The sequence below is a fragment of the Pongo pygmaeus genome, chromosome 18, assembly GCF_028885625.2.
Source record: "Pongo pygmaeus isolate AG05252 chromosome 18, NHGRI_mPonPyg2-v2.0_pri, whole genome shotgun sequence".
Classification (NCBI taxonomy): Eukaryota; Metazoa; Chordata; class Mammalia; order Primates; family Hominidae; genus Pongo; species Pongo pygmaeus.
This window is the reverse complement of record NC_072391.2, coordinates 21,205,223-21,227,365: the sequence shown is the minus strand read 5'-3', so window position 1 is coordinate 21,227,365 and position 22,143 is coordinate 21,205,223. Positions and strand designations below refer to the sequence as shown.

The 22,143-nt window shown below is 43.8% G+C and overlaps 1 protein-coding gene across 9 annotated transcripts in view; it reads right to left on the bottom strand.

Annotated features, from left to right (window-relative positions):
• Nucleotides 1-22,143, bottom strand: part of SYT17 (synaptotagmin 17) — a 100,612-nt gene that overhangs the window by 1,511 nt on the left and 76,958 nt on the right. For 2 of the 9 annotated variants that reach the window (XM_054454180.2, XM_063655216.1), the window contains one exon: nucleotides 17,168-17,316. The exons of 6 other annotated variants lie outside the window; for them this stretch is intronic. In XM_054454180.2, coding sequence (XP_054310155.1) covers nucleotides 17,183-17,316 — 134 coding nt within the window. In that variant the 3' untranslated portion in view covers nucleotides 17,168-17,182. Of the gene's footprint in view, nucleotides 1-4,649; nucleotides 4,893-17,167; nucleotides 17,317-22,143 lie in introns of those variants that run through there. One more of the 9 variants, XM_063655218.1, reaches the window with a different exon arrangement.

Below are 22,143 nucleotides of genomic sequence, written 5' to 3'. Positions count from 1 at the left end.
AAGGCAGGGAGAAGACAGAGGCCATTAGTCTACACATTTGTCAACTGCAAACATGGGTGTCATCGTTTAGGACACGTTGTCTTTTTCCTTTTCTTGGTGAGAACTCCATCTCCCTCATCTCATCCTCCTGTCAGTCTCTGCAACAGCTGCACCTGGTTTCCTGCCATCCCATGCCAGCCAGATTCTTACCTCTCAGCCTTGGCACTGGCTGTTCCTTCTGCCAGATAGCTGCACCACCTGCAGTATGCAGCCTTAAACGTATGTCCCACGGCATCACCACACTGCATATAGAGCTCTGTAAGTGGATAGTTCTAGTGGAACAGTGAGCCTGTCAATGTAGTGCAGTTGAGCAATTAAACAAGGGTTTCTCAATCATGGAACTGTTGACATTATGGGCGGGATAATCCTTTCCCGTAACTGTCCTGTGCTTTGTAGGATGTTTAGCAGCATCCCCGGTACCTACCTACTAGAAGCTGGTAGCAGCTCTCTCTACAGCTGTGACAACCCAAAATGTCTTCGGACAGGGCCAAATGTCCCCTGGGGAGGCCAATGCATTCCAAATGGGAACCACTAGGTTAAGCCATGGGCCATGGGACCAAATATCCTGGGGGTGAATCCTGGCTCTATCATTTGACCAAGCTCTGGGACTCTGAGGCAGGCAAAGTAACCTCTCTGAGCCTCAGTTTCTTTATTAGTTAAACAGGAATTTTAATAGTGCTTCTCTCATAGGTCAATGTGCAATTTCTATGAAATAATGTGTGTAAAGCTCTCAGCACACAGTGCCAAGCAAGTGGTAAGAGCTCAACAAATGTTATACTGCTATTTCGATCCTAAATTTCTGTCTGTTGACCTTTTATAAAAGAGACTTCATGTCTCCTCTGTTCCATCAAATGGTGAAAGTTTGCTGAGAGTAATGGCTATGGCAATTTCTTCCACTCCTTGTTGTGCTGCATGTCTCTTTGAAAGGCTTCTCTGTTAATCCCAACTTCAGCTTCATTTGTGTCTTTCAAGCCTAATGAGATGGTTAACTTGATTTATCTTCCCGGCCAAGTTCCGCCTAATTCTTGATCTGTGTGTGGGTAGTCCAGGCATGCCATCTCACTAATGGGAAAGCAGGCTATGCCTGTGTTATAAATGAAGGGCTACAGAATGGGAAATATCACAGATTCACCCAGCGTGAGCTGAGCAAAGGCGGGCTAGATCCCAGGAGGGATGCTGAATATCATATAAACCGACTAAAATATGCAGCCAAAAACAGAGCTTGAATGCTAACGAGCCTCTGTTCTCCCCTGTGGGTTTCACACCACGAATTCCAAATGATGAAAATGAGAGAGAAAAAGAAAAATGGAAAAATAAAAACAAAAACTCCATCCATCGTCCAAAAGCCAAAAAGACTTAAGGAAAACTAGGCTACGTGAAATAATGTCATCTTCATCAAGAGGGATGGGTACCTGTCAGCTCTGTGGAGAAAAATTGGACCATGTATATTTTTTGTACATTTGGTAACATGCTCAGTATGTATACGTGGACCTCATTTACATGCAAATTACTTACAAAGAGAAATAATAGGAATGGAAGCTTTGCTTTATAAATGAAATTGCTAAGGAGCTCTCTGCATTTGAAAAAAATAATTGAACAGTTAACACTCAAGGCTTTTAGGAATGACACTTAGTGGGCAGTGTAAGGTTTGATCTCACCAAATGAGGAGAAGTTACCAGAGTCCCCTTCCCTGTGAGCCTCAAATCTAAAATAAGATACTATTATGAGACCACTTCAGGCCCCATTTAGTTTTCTTCTTTGGGGGAAAAATGTTCTATCTTTTTCTTTCTCTCCAAAGCTCAAGAATGACAATGCAGAAACTCCCCTTCTAAATGGGTATGGGTTCTACTTCTCTGTGAAAGGGATTTAAGAAAGGAAATTCTGACCGGACATGGTGGCTCACATCTGTAATCCCAGCACTTTGGGAGGCTGAGGCAGGTGGATCACTTCAGGCCAGGAGTCTGAGACTAGTCTGGGCAACATGGAGAAACCCCGCCTTTACTAAAAAATACAAAAAATCAGCCAGACATGGTGGTGTGTGCCTGTAGTCCCAGCTACTCAGGAGGCTGAGGTAGGAGGATCACCTGAGTCCAGGGAAGTCAAGGCTGCAGTGATGGTGCCACTGCACTGGCTCTAGCCTGGGTAGCAAAGTGACCTTGCTTGTCTCAAAAAAAAAAAAAAGGAGGGGGGGAGGAAATCTCAGTCTCAAGTACTCTCATGTGCCACTGGTGGAAAAGCAAATTTTGGGGTGGTTCACAGCATCTGTTCAAAATAAATATGTCATAACTCATGACTCAGCAATTTCACTTCTAGGAATTGATCTCATAGAATTTTCTGCACAAATGGACAAAAATACACATACAAGGATATTTTATATAGCAGGAATGGGCAAACTAGAGCCTCCCAGTCAAATATGGACTACTACCTGTTTTTGTAAATAAAGTTTTATTGGAACACAGTCAAACCCATTTGTTTACATAATGCTGCTTTTGTGCAAAAAGGGCAGAGTTGATGTCTCAGTCCATTCGGGCTGCTGTAACAAAATGCCATAAACTGGGTGGCTTATAAACAACAAAAACTTATTGCTCACAGTTCTGGAGGCTGGGAAGTTCAAGATCAAGACACTGGCAAATTCGGTGTCTGGTGAAAAGCTGCTTCCTCATAGGTGGTATCTTCTCACTGAGTCCCCAAATGGTGGAAGGGACAGGCTAGTTCTCTGGGGCATCTTTTATAAGGGCACTAATCCCAATTATGAGGGCTCCAACCCAAAGGTCCCACCTCCTAATGCCATCACTTTGTGGGTTAGGAATTCAACATATAAATTTGGCAGGATGGGGAACAACTATTCAGACCACAGCAGCTAAATAATTTGGAGGCCATGTGGCTCTCAAAGCCTCACGTATCTGCTATCTGTCTGGTTCATCCATGTTGTAGTGTTACTTTTTATGGCCAGCTAACATTCCATTGTATGGATATGCCATGTTTTGCTTATCTGTTCATCAGATGGTGGACATTTGGGTTGTTTCCACCGTTTGACTATTATTATGGATAATGCTACTGTAAACACTGATGTTCAAGTTTTTTTTTTCTTTTTTTTTTTTTTTTTTTGAGTTGTAATTTCACTCTTGTCACCCAGGCTGGGATGCAGTGGTGCAATCTCGGCTCACTGCAACCTCCACCTCCTGGGCTCAAGTGATTCTCCTGCCTCAGACTCCCAAGTAGCTGATATTACAGGTGCCCACCACCATGCCTGGCTAATTTTTGTATTTTTAGTAGAGACAGGGTTTTGCCATGTTGGGCAGGCTGGTCTTGAACTCCTGACCTCAGGTGATCCACCCACCTTGGCCTTCCAAAATGCTGGGATTATAGGCATAAGCCACCATGGTTGGCCTATGTACCAAGTTTTTAAGGTCATACATTATGATCCATTTATATGAAATGTCCAGAATAGGCAGGTCTTTAGAGACAGAAATTACCATTAGTGGTTATCAAGGATAGAGGAAAGAGGGAATGGGGAGTGATAGCTAATTGTCATAGAGCTCTTTTTGGGGGTGATAAAAATGTTCTGGAATTAGATAGTGGTGTTGGTTGCACAACCTTGAAAATATACTAAAAAGCACTGAATCATATACACCAAAAGGGTGAGTTTTAAGTTATGTGAATTTTATCTCAATTAAACAAATTGCCAAAAGGGAATACGAAAAAAAAAAAAAGATTATCTGGCTCCTTATAGAAAAGTTTGCTGACCCCTGCACCAGGGCATTGTTTATAAGAATGAAAAACTGGAAATGGCAAGACTGTCCCTGAGGGAGTATAGCTGGGGCTGTTGGTACCCTGCCTACCCCTCAGCCAACCTTGGAGGCTACTCATGGTTTCTATAGATAGTGTCCTGCCTCAAGCACCTGCAGCTTCCTGCCTGAGCCATGCCAGCTTGTCTGTGCTAACTGTGATTTATGGTGAGGACCTTGGGCCACTCAACATTAGCTTGACCTCTGCAGGAGCTGGAGACTAGGCTCAGCTACCCAGATGGTCAGACATGACTATATGACCGACCTCCTCTAACTATGCTGGACACCAAGGCTCAGGTGAGCCTCCTTGGGTGGCAATACCCTGAGTGTGTTGTCGCACATCCTTGCAAGGAGAATTAGGCACTGCTCATATAACCTCAGTTGAGGAGAACAACCAGAAGCTTGCATCTGGTCTCTCTTGGACTCTTTCCTATGACAAAGAGGACTCTTTCCCCTTTCTTAGTTTGCTGGGCTGCTATAACAAATTACCATAAACAGGGAGGCTTATAAACAACAGGAATTTATTTCCTAATGATTCCAGAAGCTAGGAAGTCCAAGATCAAGGTACCAGCAGATTCGGTGTCTGGTGAGAGCTTGCTGTCCTTCATAGGTGGTGCCTTCTCATGCAATGGAAGCAGCAAGGCAGTTCTCTTGGGTTTCTCTTATAAGGGCACCAACCCCATTCATGAGGACAGAGGCTTCAGGGTCTAATCACCTCCCACATGGGGATTAGGATTCAACATAAGAATTTTGGGGGAACGAAACATTCAGACCATAGCAGCAATCTTTCACTTTGCTGATTTTGGTCTGTATGCTTTTTCTGTAATAAACTGTAACCATAAGAATAACAGTTTTTCCAAGTTCTGTGGTGAATCACTGGACCTGAGGGTGATTTTGAAGACCCCCTATGCTGCAGATATCCACTCGCCAAACATCCTTGATTTGTTTTCCTCCTTTTCCTGTCTCATTTGCCATTCCCTTATTCAAGCTTCCTGAGGTCACCTCCTAGTAGCCTGCTTGAGCTCAAGTCACTAAGTTCGTCTTTGGGAGGTTCCTAGAATAAGACTGGAGGAAACGAATTTAATAACTTCTGAGATAATAATACCACGGAAATCCATGTTGCCATTAAAAATGAGACAGACTTATCTATATGAAATGGAAAAATCTCCAACACATATTGCTAGGAGAAAAAAGCACATTACAAAACAGTATATGTAAGCACAATCTTTTTGTTAAAAAGAATGTTAATATACCTAAAGAAAACAATATGGATGTGCACCACACCGTTCAGAGTGGCCCTCTCTGGGAAGGGGGAAACAGGAAAATGTCCACTTTCTATATTACGTAAGTATGTACAGTTTGAACTTCTTACAGCAAGTACATATTATTTTGGAAAGAAAACAAAGGAAAAATAAGTCACCGTTAGAGAATCCACATCTAAACCACCAGAAAGGATGAAAACTAAAAGGAAGTCTAATAGTCTACGCTCCTCATCCCAATTTGTAAAGTAACTTGGCTGGTGAATCACTTGGCCCTTGAAAGGTGGGAGCGCTTGAGTGATTCAGCCTTTCTGATGGGAGGCAGTTCCTGCCATGGCCATCTGAGTTAATTAGCAGGCACTGGAACTTGTAAATCACTTGGTAAAGTTGTGGCAATCTTAACGGTCTTAAAAAAATTTTAAATGCAAATTATAATAAAGTGAAGCTGAAGATAACTAATGACTTCTATTAGAAAAGTTGCCTGGGAGAATATCAAGATTGCCATCACTGTAAATTCTAAGTGTGTTGGAGAAAATAGAGAATTAAAACTAGACATGCCAGGGGCCAGGTGCAGTGGCTCACACCTATAATCCCAGCACCTGGGGAGGCCAAGGTGGGAGGATCTCTTGAGCCCAGGAGTTCGAGACCAGCTTGGGCAACACAGCAAGACCCTCTTTCTACAAATTTTTTTTTTAAAGACTAGACATGTAGAATCCAAAAAGGGGCTTAGGGACAGTGGGTCAGATACCCCAGCCCTCTCCATGTTATAGGTAAGGAAACCAAGTCACATAGCTAATTGGTGATAAAATTTTCAGTATTTGAATAACCTGTCAATGAAGCCAATTCCTTATAACCACATTCCTAAATTCCTTCTCTTTAGAAACATCCATAACTAAAAATTTTGTTGTAAAGTACCTCCACCAAATATTTCTACTGATGGTTATGGGGGACTCTTTTAAATGTAGTCACTAATATATTTCTGGATATTGTAAGCCAAAAATACAATTCTAAGCCCCCTAACCATCTGAATGGGCCCCTTCTCTTGGTCAAGGGCATTCCAAAGGTGACCTGAAAAGCTAGTTCAGGCTGTGATGGGAAGGGGAAGTCAGACATGCCACCATTAACATCAAGACAGATCTTAAGACTGATAGAACTAATTCTTTTTTTTTTTTCCTTTTTTTTTTTTTTTTTTTTTTTGAGACAAAGTCTCACTCTGTTACCCAGTTGCAGTGGCATGATCTCAGGTCACTGCAACCTCTGCCTCCCAGGCTCAAGTGATCCTTCTACCTCAGCTTCCCAACTAGCTGGGACCACAGGTGCACGCCACTATGCCTGGCTTTTTTTTTTTTTTTGGTATTTTCTGTAGAGATGGGGTTTCACCATGTTGCTCAGGCTGGTCTCTAACTCCTGAGCTCAAGTGATCTTCCCGCCTTGGCCTCTCAAAGTGCCGGGATTACAGGTGTGAGCCATTGCACCCAGCCAGAAGAGACTCTTTAAGTCTGGTAAGAAACATTTACCATCTATTCTCTCTGAAGCCTGCTACCTAGAGGCTTTATCTGCATGATAAAACCTTGGTGTCCACAAACCTTTATTGTAATTTAGACATTGATTTCAGGTCCTTAGATAATAACCAATTGCCGGTCTTTGAATCCACCTAAGACCTGGAAGTCACCCCACACACTCCCCAGTCTCTGTTTCCAGCTGTCCCATCTTTCTGGACTGAACCAATGTACCTCTTACATGTATGGATTGATGTCTTATGTCTCCCTAAAATGTATAAAACCAAGTTGTAGCCTGACCACCTTGGGTGCATGTCCTCAGGACCTCCTGAGGCTGTTTCATGCACAGGTCCGTAACCTTGGAAAACAAACTCCTAAACTGATTGCGACTTGTCTCAGATACTTTTTGGTTTACAAAATGTACACACTATAAGTGTACCCTAGTCATCTGGAAGCAATTTCTCAACAACCTGTACAATCTGGAGTGTGGCAAGAAAAAAAAAAAAAACAACCCATCAAAACACTCAGAATTGATGTCACAAGTCTATGTACAAAATCCATGAAGAGGGCTTTCTCTAAGAACCTATTTAATGCTCATGGATTTAGACATAATTCAAATAAACTCAGTCATCTGGTTTTCCCATCTGGAGTAACTTAATATAGTGGATTGTGAGTACCAGACAGATAGAAGAACTCAAAAAACTACAATAGAATGGAACCATTTGGTGAAGAGGCAAATAACATTTTCCTCCTTCACAGGGCTGGGGGCTATTCGCAGTGTGATCATTTATTTTTATAATTATGATCATGAATCCATTAGAATGTTCTGCTGAATGGATCAAAAGAAGTATGGGAATTTTGGTATCAAACACAGTTAAAAAATGTTAAGCCTTGTTTAAAGCTTACGGGGAAAGGGATCAGTAAGTGGAAACTTTACTCTCACAAAATGCTTTTAGTTCTCCTCCTCCAATGACTATAGAGTGACACCTTGCACAGTACCTTGCTCTAATGTTTTCTCTTCCGATTTCGCTGAATCTCCAGCACCCTAAGGCTACCCTCTGGGGACAGGCAAGTACCCGGAAGTCCAGTTCCCTTCTTCAGACAATGCATGGACACACCCTGCCTATTCCACTTTTAGGAATTTGAGACCCAACTTACCTGTAGAGTTATCAACATATCTATTTCCACCGTATCACAGTAATTCAAGTTAGGGAAATACAACGAGGAAACGAAAGTGTGGTGGGAGGCACCCACCAGGGCTCAAAAGTCAGGCTTTGAGGGAGCCCGGGATAAAGATCAGTTTATTAAGCACCTACTGTGTATTAGGGCCAGGGCTAAGCACGTCAGTGGATTGACTCATTTAATCATCACATCCAGCCTCCAGAGGAGAGTTTCTTACCCTTGATACTGCTGACATTATGGGCCAGATCATTCTGTGTTTTGCGGTGCTGTCCTAGGCACTCTAAAACGTTTGGTAGCACCTATCATCTCACACTAAATATCAGTAGCAATTCCTCCATCTCCCCTGTTTCTGTTATTTTATTTTATTTTATTTTATTTTTGAGACGGAGTCTTGCCCTGTCGCCCAGGCTGGAGTGCAGTGGTGTGATCTCAGCTCACTGCAACCTCCGCCTCCCGGGTTGTGATTCTTCTCCCTCAGCCTCCTGAGTAGCTGGGACTACAGGTATGCACCACCATGCCTGGCTAATTTTTGTATTTTTTAGTAGAGACGCGGTTTCACCATGTTGGCCAGGCTGGCCTCGAACACCTGACCTCAGGTGATTCGCCTGCCTCAGCCTCCTGATGTGCTGGGGTTACAGGCGTGAGCCACCGTGCCTGGCCTCCTCTATCTCCCTTGTGACTGCCAAAAGTATCTCTAGACATTGCCAGATGTACCCTGGGGACACAATTGCCACCCTTCCCGCCCCCCACCTCCCACATTTGAGGAGTGCTTTAAGGAAGTTGCTTTCACTGGCTCATTTTACAGCTGAGGAGAGTGAGTTCTAGAGGGTGAAAGGAGATCACTCACTGCTCCAGTCAAAACCTAAGTACCCTGAATGAGTCAGGGACAAGTTGAGGCTTTCACCTGTTGATATTTGCTGTGAAAACGAATTTGTTCTTCACCGTAGGAGCTAAAGTCTTTGGTCGCTAATTTAGTTTGCCAAGGCAGACGGTTCTGGAAGGGAAGCTGGATGACTTAGAATGTGGGTGTAGTAAACACTGCAAATTAAAAGAAAAAAAAAAAAGCATCTTTACCGATGGGAGCAGACTCAACAGCTTCTCATTTTGCATATTTGGTTCACAAGGTAATAAAGGACTCTCATTTGTGCCCTAGGCTCTCACTGCTCCCGTATGCAACTCTGAGTCTGATAGCACAGTGCAGGGACACCCCCAGATTATGGCTGGCACCCCAAAACCTCATCACTGTACCCTGCGATCTACCTCTTTGATGCTGGGTTAAGATGTCCCCCTATTTCTGAAAAGAAAAAATGCACAAAGCCAGCAAGACCACCCTGGGCTGTTTCATAGTCCTGCCTACTTCCTCATCCCCGAGGGGTCCCCACAATTCATCATCAGGTTGTTTATGAGTTAGCTTAACTGTTGGAGCAGACATAACGCAGTCTACACAGGCCTGCTTCTTCCCCTTTTCTTTCTTCCTACAGGGCAGCGCTGACACACTGCAACACAGGTGGTCCTCATTCTCTTTCCAACTTTTGCAAAACCTCTTCTCACTGGAGCACTCTCTTTTTTTTCTTCTTTCAGAAACCTAGAAGCTTTTTCAGGTTTTGTTTTGTTTTGTTTTGTTTTGTTTTCAAAACAAGGTACATCATATCCCTTCCCTGGGCCTCAGTTTCCCCCTTTATACAATGAGCGGGTATATGTAGATTTTGAGTTCTTTTTTAGCTATGACATTTCTTTGGTTCTAAGAAGTTTCATCCATGACTTAACGGTGATGTTTTTCAAGCTTTTCTGGCTCACTTCATGATTCACAGCAGCTGCTGGGACAGAACTTTTTTTCATGTTTTTCCTTCCAACAGTCATAATGACCATTCAGTTAACTTTATTACAATAATTAAAAATCAGTAACAGCAAATCTTGATGTCTGTGTACTAGGAACTGAGAAAAGCACTTTATATATGTTGTTGTTTTTCTTTTTTAAACTTAAATCTATATCACAACCCTATTTTTATTGCCATTTTGCAGATGGGGAATTTGAGGCTCGGAGAAGTTAAGAGGTTGAGTGCTCAAAGCCACCCAGCCAGCACAAGGCACAGTAGAAATTGAAACTCAAAGTCCAGCCTAATTTATTCCTTTATCTCAAAAAGAAGAGGCCGAGCACAGTGGCGTATGCCTGTAATCCCAGCACTTCAGAGGCCAAGGTGGGAGGATCGCTTGAGCCCAGGAATTCAAGACCAGCCTGGGCTACATAATGAGACTGTCTCCATAAAAAAATTTAAAAAGTAGCTGGGCATATTGGTGCACACCTGTAGTCCCAGCTACTTGGGAGGCTGAGGCGGGAGGACGGCTTGAGCCCGGGAGGTTGAGATTGCAGTGAGGCATGATCACGCCACTGCACTCCAGCCTGGTCGAAAGAGTAAGACCCTGCCTCAAAAATAATAATAATAATAATAGTCTCACCCATTTCCTACTTCCCTTGACCCTCTCATGTGATAAGGGCCAGTTTGGGTAATAGAGATCTATGGTACGTGTGTGTATGTGTGTGTCTTTGAAGAGGGGTTAAAACCTCAACCCGCATGTAAGGGAAAAGGCCAACAGTCAGAATGGCCCTGAAAAGTCCCATGAAAATCCTCATAAAGGCGCCATGTTGGGGCCCTTCTCACCATCTCTCTAGGGTCCAGCACGGTCAGGATTGGCTCTGACTTTTGAATGAGCGGCTGCCTGTTCAGTCAAGCAGCAGATAAGGAAGGAAGATGTCCTATATTAAAGACTGTTGATATGAAAAATACAATGATAGTACCCAACAGTTCTATAGTGCTTATCACATACCAGCCCTGTCCTGTGGATTTCAGTACACAAATTTAATCTGCACAACAAATCTATGAGGTTTGTACTATGATTACCTCTATTTTATTATTTCCTTGAGCCTAGAGGGCACATACTGACAGCATGATGCATCGTCCTGGGAACTGACCTAGACCAGCCTTGAGCAGGCCCTGGAAATAGGCTTGGGCTGTTTGGGTGGGAAATTCTGGGATCCCAGTATTTGAAGATGATCTAGAAAGGAAGATGCAGGCTCCTTGATGCCTGGACTCCTCACTCCATAAATTTCTTGCCTCCTCCCATTTACAGCATGAGGCCCAAGGTAGAAGCCCTCTTTGTCCTGGTCTGCAGGCAATATTGGCTTAGAATGAATTATTTAATTTTTATTTTAAGAGAGTACAGTGGAGTGCAGTGGCATGGCGTGATTATAGCTAACTGCAGCCTCAACCTCCTGGGCTCAAGTGATCCTCCTGGCTCAGGTTCCTGAGTAGCTGGGACTACAGAGGCACCTCACCATGCCCAGCTAATTAATTTTTTTTTTTTTAGACATAGGGTCTCGCTGTGTTGTCCAGGCTGATCTCAGATTCCTGGCTTCAAGCAATCTTACTCTCCTCAACCTCCCAAAGTGTTGGATTACAGATGTGAGCCACTGTGCCCGGCCTGAATTTTTTAATGCAGTTGTTTTCAACAGGGGCCAATTTTACCCCACAATCTGGAGGCATTTTTTATTGTCATGTCTCGGAGGGAGGGGTGCTGCTGGCCTCTAGAGGGTAGAGCTCAGGGATGCTGCTCACTATCCTACAATTCACAGGACAGGCCCTACAGTGAAGAATATTCCAGCCCCAAATATCAGTGTAAGTGTGGAGGTAGAAAACCTCTGCCTTAAGGGAAAAGCAGCGACGATGGGAGTTCCCTTCATTAAAACCGAAGCCTCCCTCTCCCAACCAAAGGAAAGCCATTGGGACTCAAAAGACTATGGCAGATCCACAGGGTAAAGGAGCTGGGAGACTCAGGAGCAGGTGGGAGGAAAGTCACCTCCACTGAGCTAGACAGAGCTTGGGAGCTCAGCACAGAAAAAAATCTAGAGCGAATTTAAGGGGAGAGAAACGGGGGAGTGGAGGAGAAACTTCTGAGAAATGTTGCTTTGGCTTATGAATGAGATCTCTTTCTCCTTCCTCAAGAGATGAAAGTCAAGGTTGAAATTTCTTTTAAAATTCCTTTGGGGCTGTGGGACCCCTTTCTTTATGCCTCAGTGTGGAGATTGAGCCATGTGGAGCCTGCAGTGAAGATGACATATGGGTTGAAGAATCACTTTCAGATCCACGTGTGAATCACACTGACTAGAAGGAAGCACACTTTATAGTGACACTAAAGGTGTCACTATAAAGCAACGTGCTTGTTTTGACACGAACAACCAAAAATGTATACATCTGACTGAGGGTCCTCTCTACATTTGTTTCAGAGATGCTGGCATCGCTTGGGGGAAGATGTACACTGCAAACTGTCTACAGAGCTAGTTACAATATTTCCTCTATGTCATGAAATGTACACTGCAAACTGTCTACAAGCTAATTACAATATTTCATCTATGTCATGAGCTTTGGGGATGAGGTAAGACCTGGCCTGCAGAAGGTCTGGAATCAAATTCCAGGTTCACCATGAGCACCTGAGCAAGTGTGGTGATATCATTAGAATGGTATGTTGTGATCTTCCAATTTCATTTTTGTCTTTAGGGGATAATAAATCAGATCTTCCCCCCTCAGTGCCCAGCTTTACCCCCAAGAGATTCTGTTGATTGGTTTGGGGTTGGGGGCCTGGGTGGCAGTGGTTTTCAAATGCTCCCCAAGTGAATCTCATGTGCAGTCAGGTTAGATGCAGAATCAAAATATGAGTTGACTGGTGGCTTAGCTGGGTGGTAGAAAGGGGCCTGATCCTACTATTTCCTCTTCTTGATTTAAAACCCTCTGATCATAACTGTGCAGGCTTTGTCCCTGCAAGGTGAAGCCTGTCCAGCAGGCTCACTCAGGGAGTTGCAGAGGGTGGTGCCTATGGTGGGCAGGCAGGTCCCAGAAAGAAGAGGAGAGCAAGAAGACCTTTAACAACTTAGTCCCATCCCACAGAGATTGGGACCTCTACATGCACACTCATTATGTTCTCCATTACGTAAGTCACCTCTTCCCTGGAAAGAACAAATAAAGAATTGAAAGAGGGCTGGGTGCGGTGGTTCACCCCTGTAATCCCACCACTTTGGAAGGCCAAGGCAGGTGGATCCCCTGAAGTCAGGAGTTTGAGACCAGCCTGGTCAACATGGTGAAACCCCATCTCTACTAAAAATACAAAAAATTAGCCAGGCATGGTGGTGGGTGCCTGTAATCCTAGTTACTCAGGAGGCTGAGACAGGAGAACCTCTTGAACCCAGGAGGCAGAGGTTACACTGAGCCGAGATCGAGCCACTGTAGTCCAGCCTGGGCAACAAGAGTGAAACTCCGTCTCAAGAAGAAAAAAAAAGGAATTGAAAGAGAGTCCAGAGATGTTACTCTAGGGTCTGGGTAGACACACTTTTTCTCTTTCTTTTCTTTTCTTAAGAAGCGGGGTCTTGCTCCATTGCCCAGGCTGGAGTGCAGTGACATGATCATAGCTCACTGCAATCTCAAACTCCCAGGCTCAATCTAGAGTTCCCAATCTCTGTGGGACGGGACTAAGTTGTTAAAGTTCTTCTTGCTCTCCTCTTCTTTCTGGGACCTGCCTGCCTCAGCCTCCCAAGGAGCTGGGACTACAGGCACACACAACCACACCTGGCTAATTAAAAACTATTTAATTTTTTTTTTTATATTCAGGGTCTCACTTTGTTGCCCAGGCTCATCTTGAACTCCTGAGCTCATGCTGTCCTCCCACCTCAGCCTCCCAAAGTCTTGGGTTTACAAGCATGAGCCACCATACCAGGCCAACATACTTTTTCTATAAAGGGCCAGAGAGTAAATATTTTAGGCTTTGAGGGCTACCTATGGCCTCTATTGGAAGCATTCAACTTTGCTACACTAGCAGAAAGCAGCCACAAACAGTATGTTGATGAATGCACATGGCTGTATTCCAATAAAACTTTATTTACAAAATCAGGGAGTGGGCTGTAGTTTGCTGACCTCTGGTCTGTCTAAAGCAGTGGTTCCCAAAGTGTGGTCTCCACACCAGCAGTAGCAGCATCACCTGGAAACCCGTTAGAAATGCGAATTCTCAAGCCCACTCAGCTATACCAAATCAGAAACTCTTGGGCAGGGGCTCAGCAGTCTGTTTTAACAAATCTCTGGGTGATTCTGATGCACGCTGGAGTTTAGCAGGACTACACATAACCACCTAGGGAGCTTTTTAGACTACAGTGATGTGGGAGGGAATCTTCCTGGCCAGTTGACACAATCTCTGGAGGTGGCACCCAAACATCCATCCCAGCTTTTTGAAGTTTTCCCAGTGATGCTAATGTGTAGCCGGGTTTGAGATTCACTGGCTTAGGGTAAGTGCCTCATGCAAACATTAAGTTGAGGAATAGAATCGTCTTCAAAACATTCAAAGAAATCAGCCTCATTTCTTTAGAATGAGGCTTCATTTCTAATTTTTTAAAAGTGCTGCTGAGCTTAATCTAGATGAACGCTTCAGCTTTCCATGACCTCAAGTTATTAAAAAAAAATCTATCTATCTATCCATCTATCTATCTATCTATCTATCTATCTATCTATATGTCTCAGCCACACACGGTGGCTCACTCCTGGAATCCCAGCACTTTGGGAGGCCAAGGCAGGTGGATCACTTGAGCTCAAGAGTTCGAGACCAGCCTGGGCAATATGGTGAAACCCCGTTTCTACTAAAAACACGAAAATTAGCTGGGCGTGGTTGTGTGCACCTGTAGTTCCAGCTACTTGGGAGGCTGGGGTGGGAGACTTGCTTGAGCCTGGGTGACAGAGGTTGCAGTGAGCCAAGGTGGCGGCACTGCACTCCAGCCTGGGTGACAGAGTGAGACCTTGTCTCAAAACAAACAAACAAAAACATATATGTTTCATTTCAAAGGATGAAGAATTCTGCCACATTTACGTTTTATTTCAATGTGGGGCAGGCTCTTGAGGTAATTTCAAGAAGATGTCTCAAACATGGTTTTTTTGTTTTGTTTTGTTTTGAGACAGTCTTGCTCGGTTGCCCAGGCTGGAGTGCAGTGGCACGATCTCAGCTCACTGCAACTTCTGCCTCCTGGGTTCAAGCGAGCACATCCAGCTAATTTTTCTATTTTTAGTAGAGACGGGGTTTTGCCATGTTAGCCAGGCTGCTCTCGAACTCCTGACCTCAAATGATCTGCCTGCCTCGGCCTCCCAAAGTGCTGGGATTACAGGTGTGAGCCCCTACACTCAGCTCAAACGTGTTTTGAATAGCGGTAACATCCCTTAAAGATCAGTAGGCCACATGTAGAGGCCCTGTGGCCCTGTGTATGCGCAATCCCATTCCACCCTCACAGCAGCCTAGGAAGAAGGTTGTGAGATGCTCCCATTTTCCAGAGAAATTGATGGAGGCTCAGGGTGTAAGTACAATGAGCAGAATTGTCCAAAAGAGGCTCTGGGAGCTTAGGCGAAAAATCTGGACCACGAACTGTCTGGGACCAGCTTTCCTCCCACCCTGGGAGCTTCCTCCCCTGGGAAGAGGAAGCTGTCATTTCCCATGGGCCCTAAGATCTCTGGTCACTGGTGCTAACCCACCTGCGCCACTGACAAGGCTGCCTGCTCATCCTTGTGCTACAAAATGGCGGGATGGTGGGCACAAAGTCCTGGCCCTAGAACTCAGACGCACACCACAGACCTGCAGCATCTCTCCAAAGGATGGTGGTTATGGAGAGGGAATTCAAGCCTCTTCCTTTCTTGCCAGTGCCTGTCCTATAGGCCTTTTCCTTATTCCCCAACAGAGTCTATTCCTTAACCTATACTGTGGGTTAATGTGGCATGTGTCTGGAATCCTCGCGCAAGACAAGGTGTCAAATCCCAGTGACGGGAGGAGGCCCACCTGGGACCCAGCCTGTGATCCAGTGGTAGAGCAGGATTTGAATTCGGGTCCTGATGACCTTTTATGAGTGAGTTCCAACTCCTAACCTCAGCTCTTGGCATATGCGGCATCCCAAATTATGCTCTGAAAGAAATGCCACTTGTTTTGATGGGCAAATTCTAGCATGTTTTAAAAATCACCCTATTACTAGAATGGATATGTAAATTGTGGTATAGTGACACTCTGAAACACTATTATCCCCAAAATGTGAATAGAAAAATGACAACTACACACAATGACACAAATTTCACAAAGAAAATGCTGAATGAAAAAGGGGTGTGATCCCATTTACATAAAGGTCAAAAAGAGGCAAAATGAATATATGGCAGGAAAGGTCAGGATGGTGGCTGCCCTGGGGGAGGGGGAAGTAACTGACATGGGCTATGAGGGAATTTCTGAGAATGTTTCTGGTTCTTAATCTGAGTACCAGTCACATGGGAGTGTTAATTTTGTATAAATTCATGAATTGATGCACCGTTCTGTATGTGTGTTGGACTTCAACAAAAAGTCACCTTAAAAAAGAACTAATGGGGCCAGGCATGGTGGCTCACGCCTGTAATCCCAATACTGTGGGAGGCTGAGGCAAGGGGATCACTTGAGCCCAGCAGTTCAGGACCAGCCCTGGGAAAATAGCAAGACCTTTACAAAAAAGAATTAAAAATTAGCTGGATGTAGTGGCATGCCTGTGGAGTCCCAGCTATTTGGGAAGGATCGCTTGAGTCTGGGAGGTTGAGGCTGCAGTGAGCCACGATGGCACGCACACACACACACACACACACACACACACACAAAACCATGTTTGAGACATCTTTTTGAAATTACCTCGAGAGCCTGCCCCACATTGACATGGGATTAACATCAGCAACTGACTTGGAAATGCATGATAAAAATATGAGTTGAGAGAGTTGGATAGGTGTGTGATAAAGCAAACAGCAAAATGTTCACTGCACGCCAACCTGGGCAATGGAGCAAGACCCTGCTTCTTAAGAAAAGAAAAGAAAGAGAAAAAGTATGTCTACCCTGGCCCTAGACTAACACCTCTGGACTCTCTTTTAATTCTTTTTTTTTCTTCTTCTTGAGATGGAGTTTCACTCTTGTTGCCCAGGCTGGAGTACAATGGCGTGATCTCGGCTCATTGCAACCTCCGCCTCCTGGGTTCAAGAGATTCCCCTGTCTCCAGCCTGGGCAATAGAGTGAGACCCTGTCACCAAACACACACACACACACACGCACACAAAACCATGTTTGAGACATTTTTTGAAATTACCCCGAGAGCCTGCCCCACATTGAAATGGGATTAACATCAGCAACTGACTTTGAAATGCTTGGTAAAAATATGAGTTGAGAGAGAGAGTTGGATAGATGTGTGATAAGGCAAACAGCAAAATGTTCATTACAGAATCTGATGGGTAGGAATATGAGTGTTCATGGGACAATTCTTTCAATATGTTAAAAAATTTTTAAATAAAATGTTAAACCAAAGCCTTTAAAATAAAAGCAACCAGACACACAAACAACTCAATCATCCTACTTTTATTGCCTTTACTTGCTTCTTTATGCCATGGAAATGTTCATTTCCAGGTGAGAGTATCCAAGGACTGATATCATGAGCTGGGTGACTACTCAGTTCGCAGGCTGGTATGGGGCTGTTGGATCCTAGAGCAAAAAAAGGACTTGGTGAATCTGCTGGGGACAAGGGAGTGAGCAAGACAAGACCACCTGGATGAAAGTATGGAGCCCCCAGTGACTCCAGGTTATCCCGATGACTCCAATAACAGACCACACATGGCCAGAAACACCAACCAGGGCCTGAACCAAAGAGTCTGGAACCTTCATATTTTGTCTACCCAAAACACCAAACAAAGGTTCAACGGTCCTTTGTACCAATGAGCACACTGGATCCTGCTCAGAGCCCTCTCCTGCCTTTAATGCCTTCCACCTTCCACATGAAAAGCACTTGGAAAGATGTTCCATACCAACAGTCATCAGAAAATGCAAATTAAACCCACATCCACTTGTTTCATTAAAAAAAAAAATCCCTGCGGTCTTATTAAAGTCTTATTTACACAGAATAAAATCCATCCAATTCGAAGTATCTAATTTGATGAATTTTAATCACTGCCTATGATTGTGTAAGTACCACCATAGATAATCAAGATATAGCTCTTTCCCCAAAGAAAGTTCCTTCTTCTTGTCCCTTTCCACTCCATACCCTCCCTGGCTCGAGTTGGCTGGACACAGAGTAGTACCTTGTCTGCTGCTTTCTTTCACCATAGTTTATTTACTTACTTATTACTTACTTATTTATTTATTTTTGAGATGGAGTCTCACTCTGTCGCCCAGGCTGGAGTGCCGTGGCGCGATCTCAGCTCACTGCAAGCTCCGCATCCTGAGTTCACACCATTCTCCTGCCTCAGCCTCCTGAGTAGCTGGGGCTACAGTCGCCTGCCACCACGCCTGGCTAATTTTTTGTATTTTTAGTAGAGACGGGGTTTCACCATGTTAGCCAGGATGGTCTCGATCTCCTGACCTTGTGATCCACCTGCCTTGGCCTCCCAAAGTGCTGATATTACAGGCGTGAGATACCACACTGGCCTCTTTTACCATAGTTTTGCCTTTAGTAGAAGTCCATAAAAATGGAATCATACAGTATATAGTCATTTGCATTCACTTAGCATAATGTTTTTGAGATTCGGCCACGTGTATGTGTACTAATATGTCCTTCCTTTTTACTGCTGAGTAATATTCTTTTTTTTTTTTTTTTTTGAGGCAGAGTCTTGCTCTGTCACCCACGCTGGAGTCCAGTGGTGTGATCTCAGCTCACTGTACCCTCCGCCTCCCAGATTCAAGTGATTCTCATGCCTCAGCCTCCGAAGTACCTAGGATTACAGGCACCCACCACCATGCCTAGCTAATTTTTTGTATTTTTAGTAGAGACAGGGTTTCGCCATGTTGGCCATGCTGGTCTCAAACTCCTGACCTCAAGTGATCCATCCACCTCAGCCTCCCAAAGTGTGGGGATTACAAGCGTGAGCCACCATGCCCGGCCCAGTAGTATTCTAATGTATGAATGTTTCATAATTTGTTTATCCATTCATCAGTTGATGGACATTTGGATCATTTCCACTTTTTTGGTGATTACAAATAATGCTTCTGGGAACATCTGCATACATGACTTTTTTTGTAGACATATGTTTTTATTTCTCTTGGGTAAATACTTAGGAGTATAATTCATGGGTTGGATGGTAAATATGTATTTACCCTTATAAGCCACGTTCATAACTGTTTTCAAAGTGGCTGTAGCATCTTGCATTCCCACCAGAAATGCATGAGAGTTCCAGTTGCTTCATATTCTCACCAACACGTCTTCTTTTCCATCTTTTAAACTTAACTGTACTAGTGGGTGTGCAGTGGTAACGTATTGTGGTTTAAATTTGCATTTCTGTTGACTGATGAAGAGCAGCATCTTTTCATATGCTTCTTTGCCATCCGTGTATTCTCTTTTTGTGCAGCGTGCCTTTTCAAACATTTTGCCCATTTTTACTGGGGTGTGGACTGTCTTACTGAGTTACAAGAGCTCTTTATATAGTCCACATATGGGCTCTTTGTTGGATATATGTTTTGCCAAAAATTTCTCTCTGGTCGTGGCTTGGCTTTTTATTTTCTTGACTATGTCTTTTGAAGAGCAAACGTTTTCAATCTTAGTGAAGTCCATTTATCACTTTTTCACTCATTGCAAAAATAATAATCCACACACTGGATTTTGGAAGGCAGTAACCTTTAGAACTGCTTTGTCTATGACAACTATAGAATAAAACTAAAGTCAAATCTGAGATTATTACATAATTAAAAATAAAGATGCTTTTTAAAGGTAAAGAGGGATGACAAAAAATGTCACCTCATGGTTGTTCAGAACTTAACAATTTTCAAAGCTTGCTTATGTCATTCTTACAAGAATCTTCTGCGGGGCAAGGAGTTGGGACCTCCCTGAGCTAAAACATTTTCCCAAGTCATCTGTCTCGATTGGATGCTTCAAGAAGACACAACAAAGTAAAAATTGTGCCACTGGCTGGTTGCAGTGGCTCATGCCTGTAATCCCAGAAGCACTTTGGGAGGCCGGGGCAGGAGGGTTGCTTGGGGCAAGGTGCCATTTTTTAAAAAATTGCAAATTTGACGATATCTATCAAAATTGACCAACATGTATGCTTTGACCCAGCCATCCCGCTGCTAGGATTTAGGTCACAGTACATTTGGACACATCAGCAGAGATATATGTGAGGATGCTCACTCTAACAATGTTTCTAAGCACAGAAAAAGTGATTAACCTCAATGTTTACCAACAGGAGACCTACCAAATAGATTACTCTTCAGCTAATCAACTGAATGGGGTATCATGTGGCCATAATAATGAGAGGGCTTTATACTTTTCCACCTCAATCACTTGATCTCTTTGCTCTTTCTCCTGCCAGCGCCTTTGTGCTGCTGTTCCCTCTGGCTGGAATGCTCTTCCCACAAACATCCACATGGCATATCTCTGATCTCCTAAAAGGCTAGGATCAAAGGTCACCTTCCCCCTGGCCACCCTTTAATAACTGCACCCTCACCCCATCCATCACGACCCCTTTTCTCTGCTTCCGTTTTCTCATTTGGATTTAATATCACCTCTTAACTGCAAAATTCAGTTATTTGTTTTGTTTATTGCCTGTCTTCCCACATTAAAGCATTAGCCTGCTGAACCTGGGATTTTTGTCTAATTTGCTCACTGTCATAGCCGCAGTGCCTGGCTCATAAGAGGGACTCATGAATATTTGTTAAATGAATAAATAGGTGCCAATTTGGAAAACTGTCTAAGATGTATGAAGTGAGACGAGCAAGTGGCAGTAAAACATACACATTTTGGATGCCAACAAAAGAGAGTAGAGATATAGACATACACATACACAGATGTGAACATATACACGCACACACATACATATACGTACCACGCACACACATATGTATACGTATATACACATATTAGTGCATACATTCCTGGAAAGAGCCTAGATGTTAAAAGTAGTTAGCTCTAAGTAGGGGAAATTAGGGACTTTTACTTTTTGTTTTATTTCTCCCCATTTACGGCTGCACATAATATATGTGTGTGTAGTTTCTAGATATTTGAATAATATATAAGTGATATTCATTTTTACATATTCATATTGCAAATATTCATTAATGGGTATCAATTTATTAATATTCATTATTAATATATTGATGGCTAATATTTATAGAAATAGTACATACAATATACACATATAAATATATAAATTATAGGCCAGATATGGTGGCTCACACCTGCAATCCCAGCACTTTAGGAGGCTGAGGAGGGCAGAACCTGAGGCCAACAGTTCGAGACCAGCCTGGCCAACATGGTGAAACCCTGATTCTACTAAAAATACAAAAAATAGCTGGGCTTGCTGGTGGGCACCTGTAATCCCAGCTAGTTGGGATGCCTCTTGAACCCAGGAGGCAGAGGTTGCAGTGAGCCAAGATCGCACCACTGGACTCCAGCCCGGATGACAGAGTGAGACTCTGTCTCAAAAAAATAAATAATATAGAAAATATAGGAATTATATCTAAATAATAATATGCATACATGCATATGCATATATATGCACATATATACGTACATATAGTATGGAAAAATTATATCTTTTATAACAGTAATACTAAAAAGCCATCAGTACTGCCCCTTCCCATGTAACCCCTTCACGTCACCGCATTCAGATGATATTCTGCTCATCTTCCCAAGAGGGCTCCCCACTCCCTCTCAAGCTGGGCTGAGCTGCAGTCCATCTGCCCAGGCCCTGCCACCTAGGGGACGGGGCTTGTTTGCAGAGCAAGATATTTCTGTTTGCCTAAGTTTTTATGGGTGGAGACAGGGAAGCCATTTGAAAAATCTGCACAGATGAGCATGGACTCACTCAGCATGCTCTGGCTCTGAGCTCTTCACACTCAGGCGGTTAAAGAGAAGCCACTGGGAATGATGAGAGGTTAAAATGCCATAAAGAGAGTAAACAAGCCTCAAACAGGTGCAGAACAGGTGCTGACTGGCTCTGAGCCCAGGCAAACCTGCCCTTCTCAGCGCCTGGTGGAGATCACCACCTCACCCCAAAAACCTCAGGGGACCCACAGAATCCCAGCATTCTAGCTCAGGGTTTCTTAACTTTGGCACCATAGGTATTTGGGGCTGGATGATTTTCTGTTGTGAGGGGCTATGTGTTCACTGTAAGATACTTAGCAGCATCCCTGGCCACTACCCACTAGATGCCAGTAGCATCCCTGAGCTGTGACAATAAAAATGCCTCTAGACATTGCCGAACGTCCTCTGGGGGGACAATGTCACCCCAGGTTGAGAACCACTGGTTTAACTGCTTTCATAAGTCAGCAGGTGACCCGGGCTCTCCAGCCAAAAGCTTTTCCAGGCTCTTGCCAGCCTGGAAT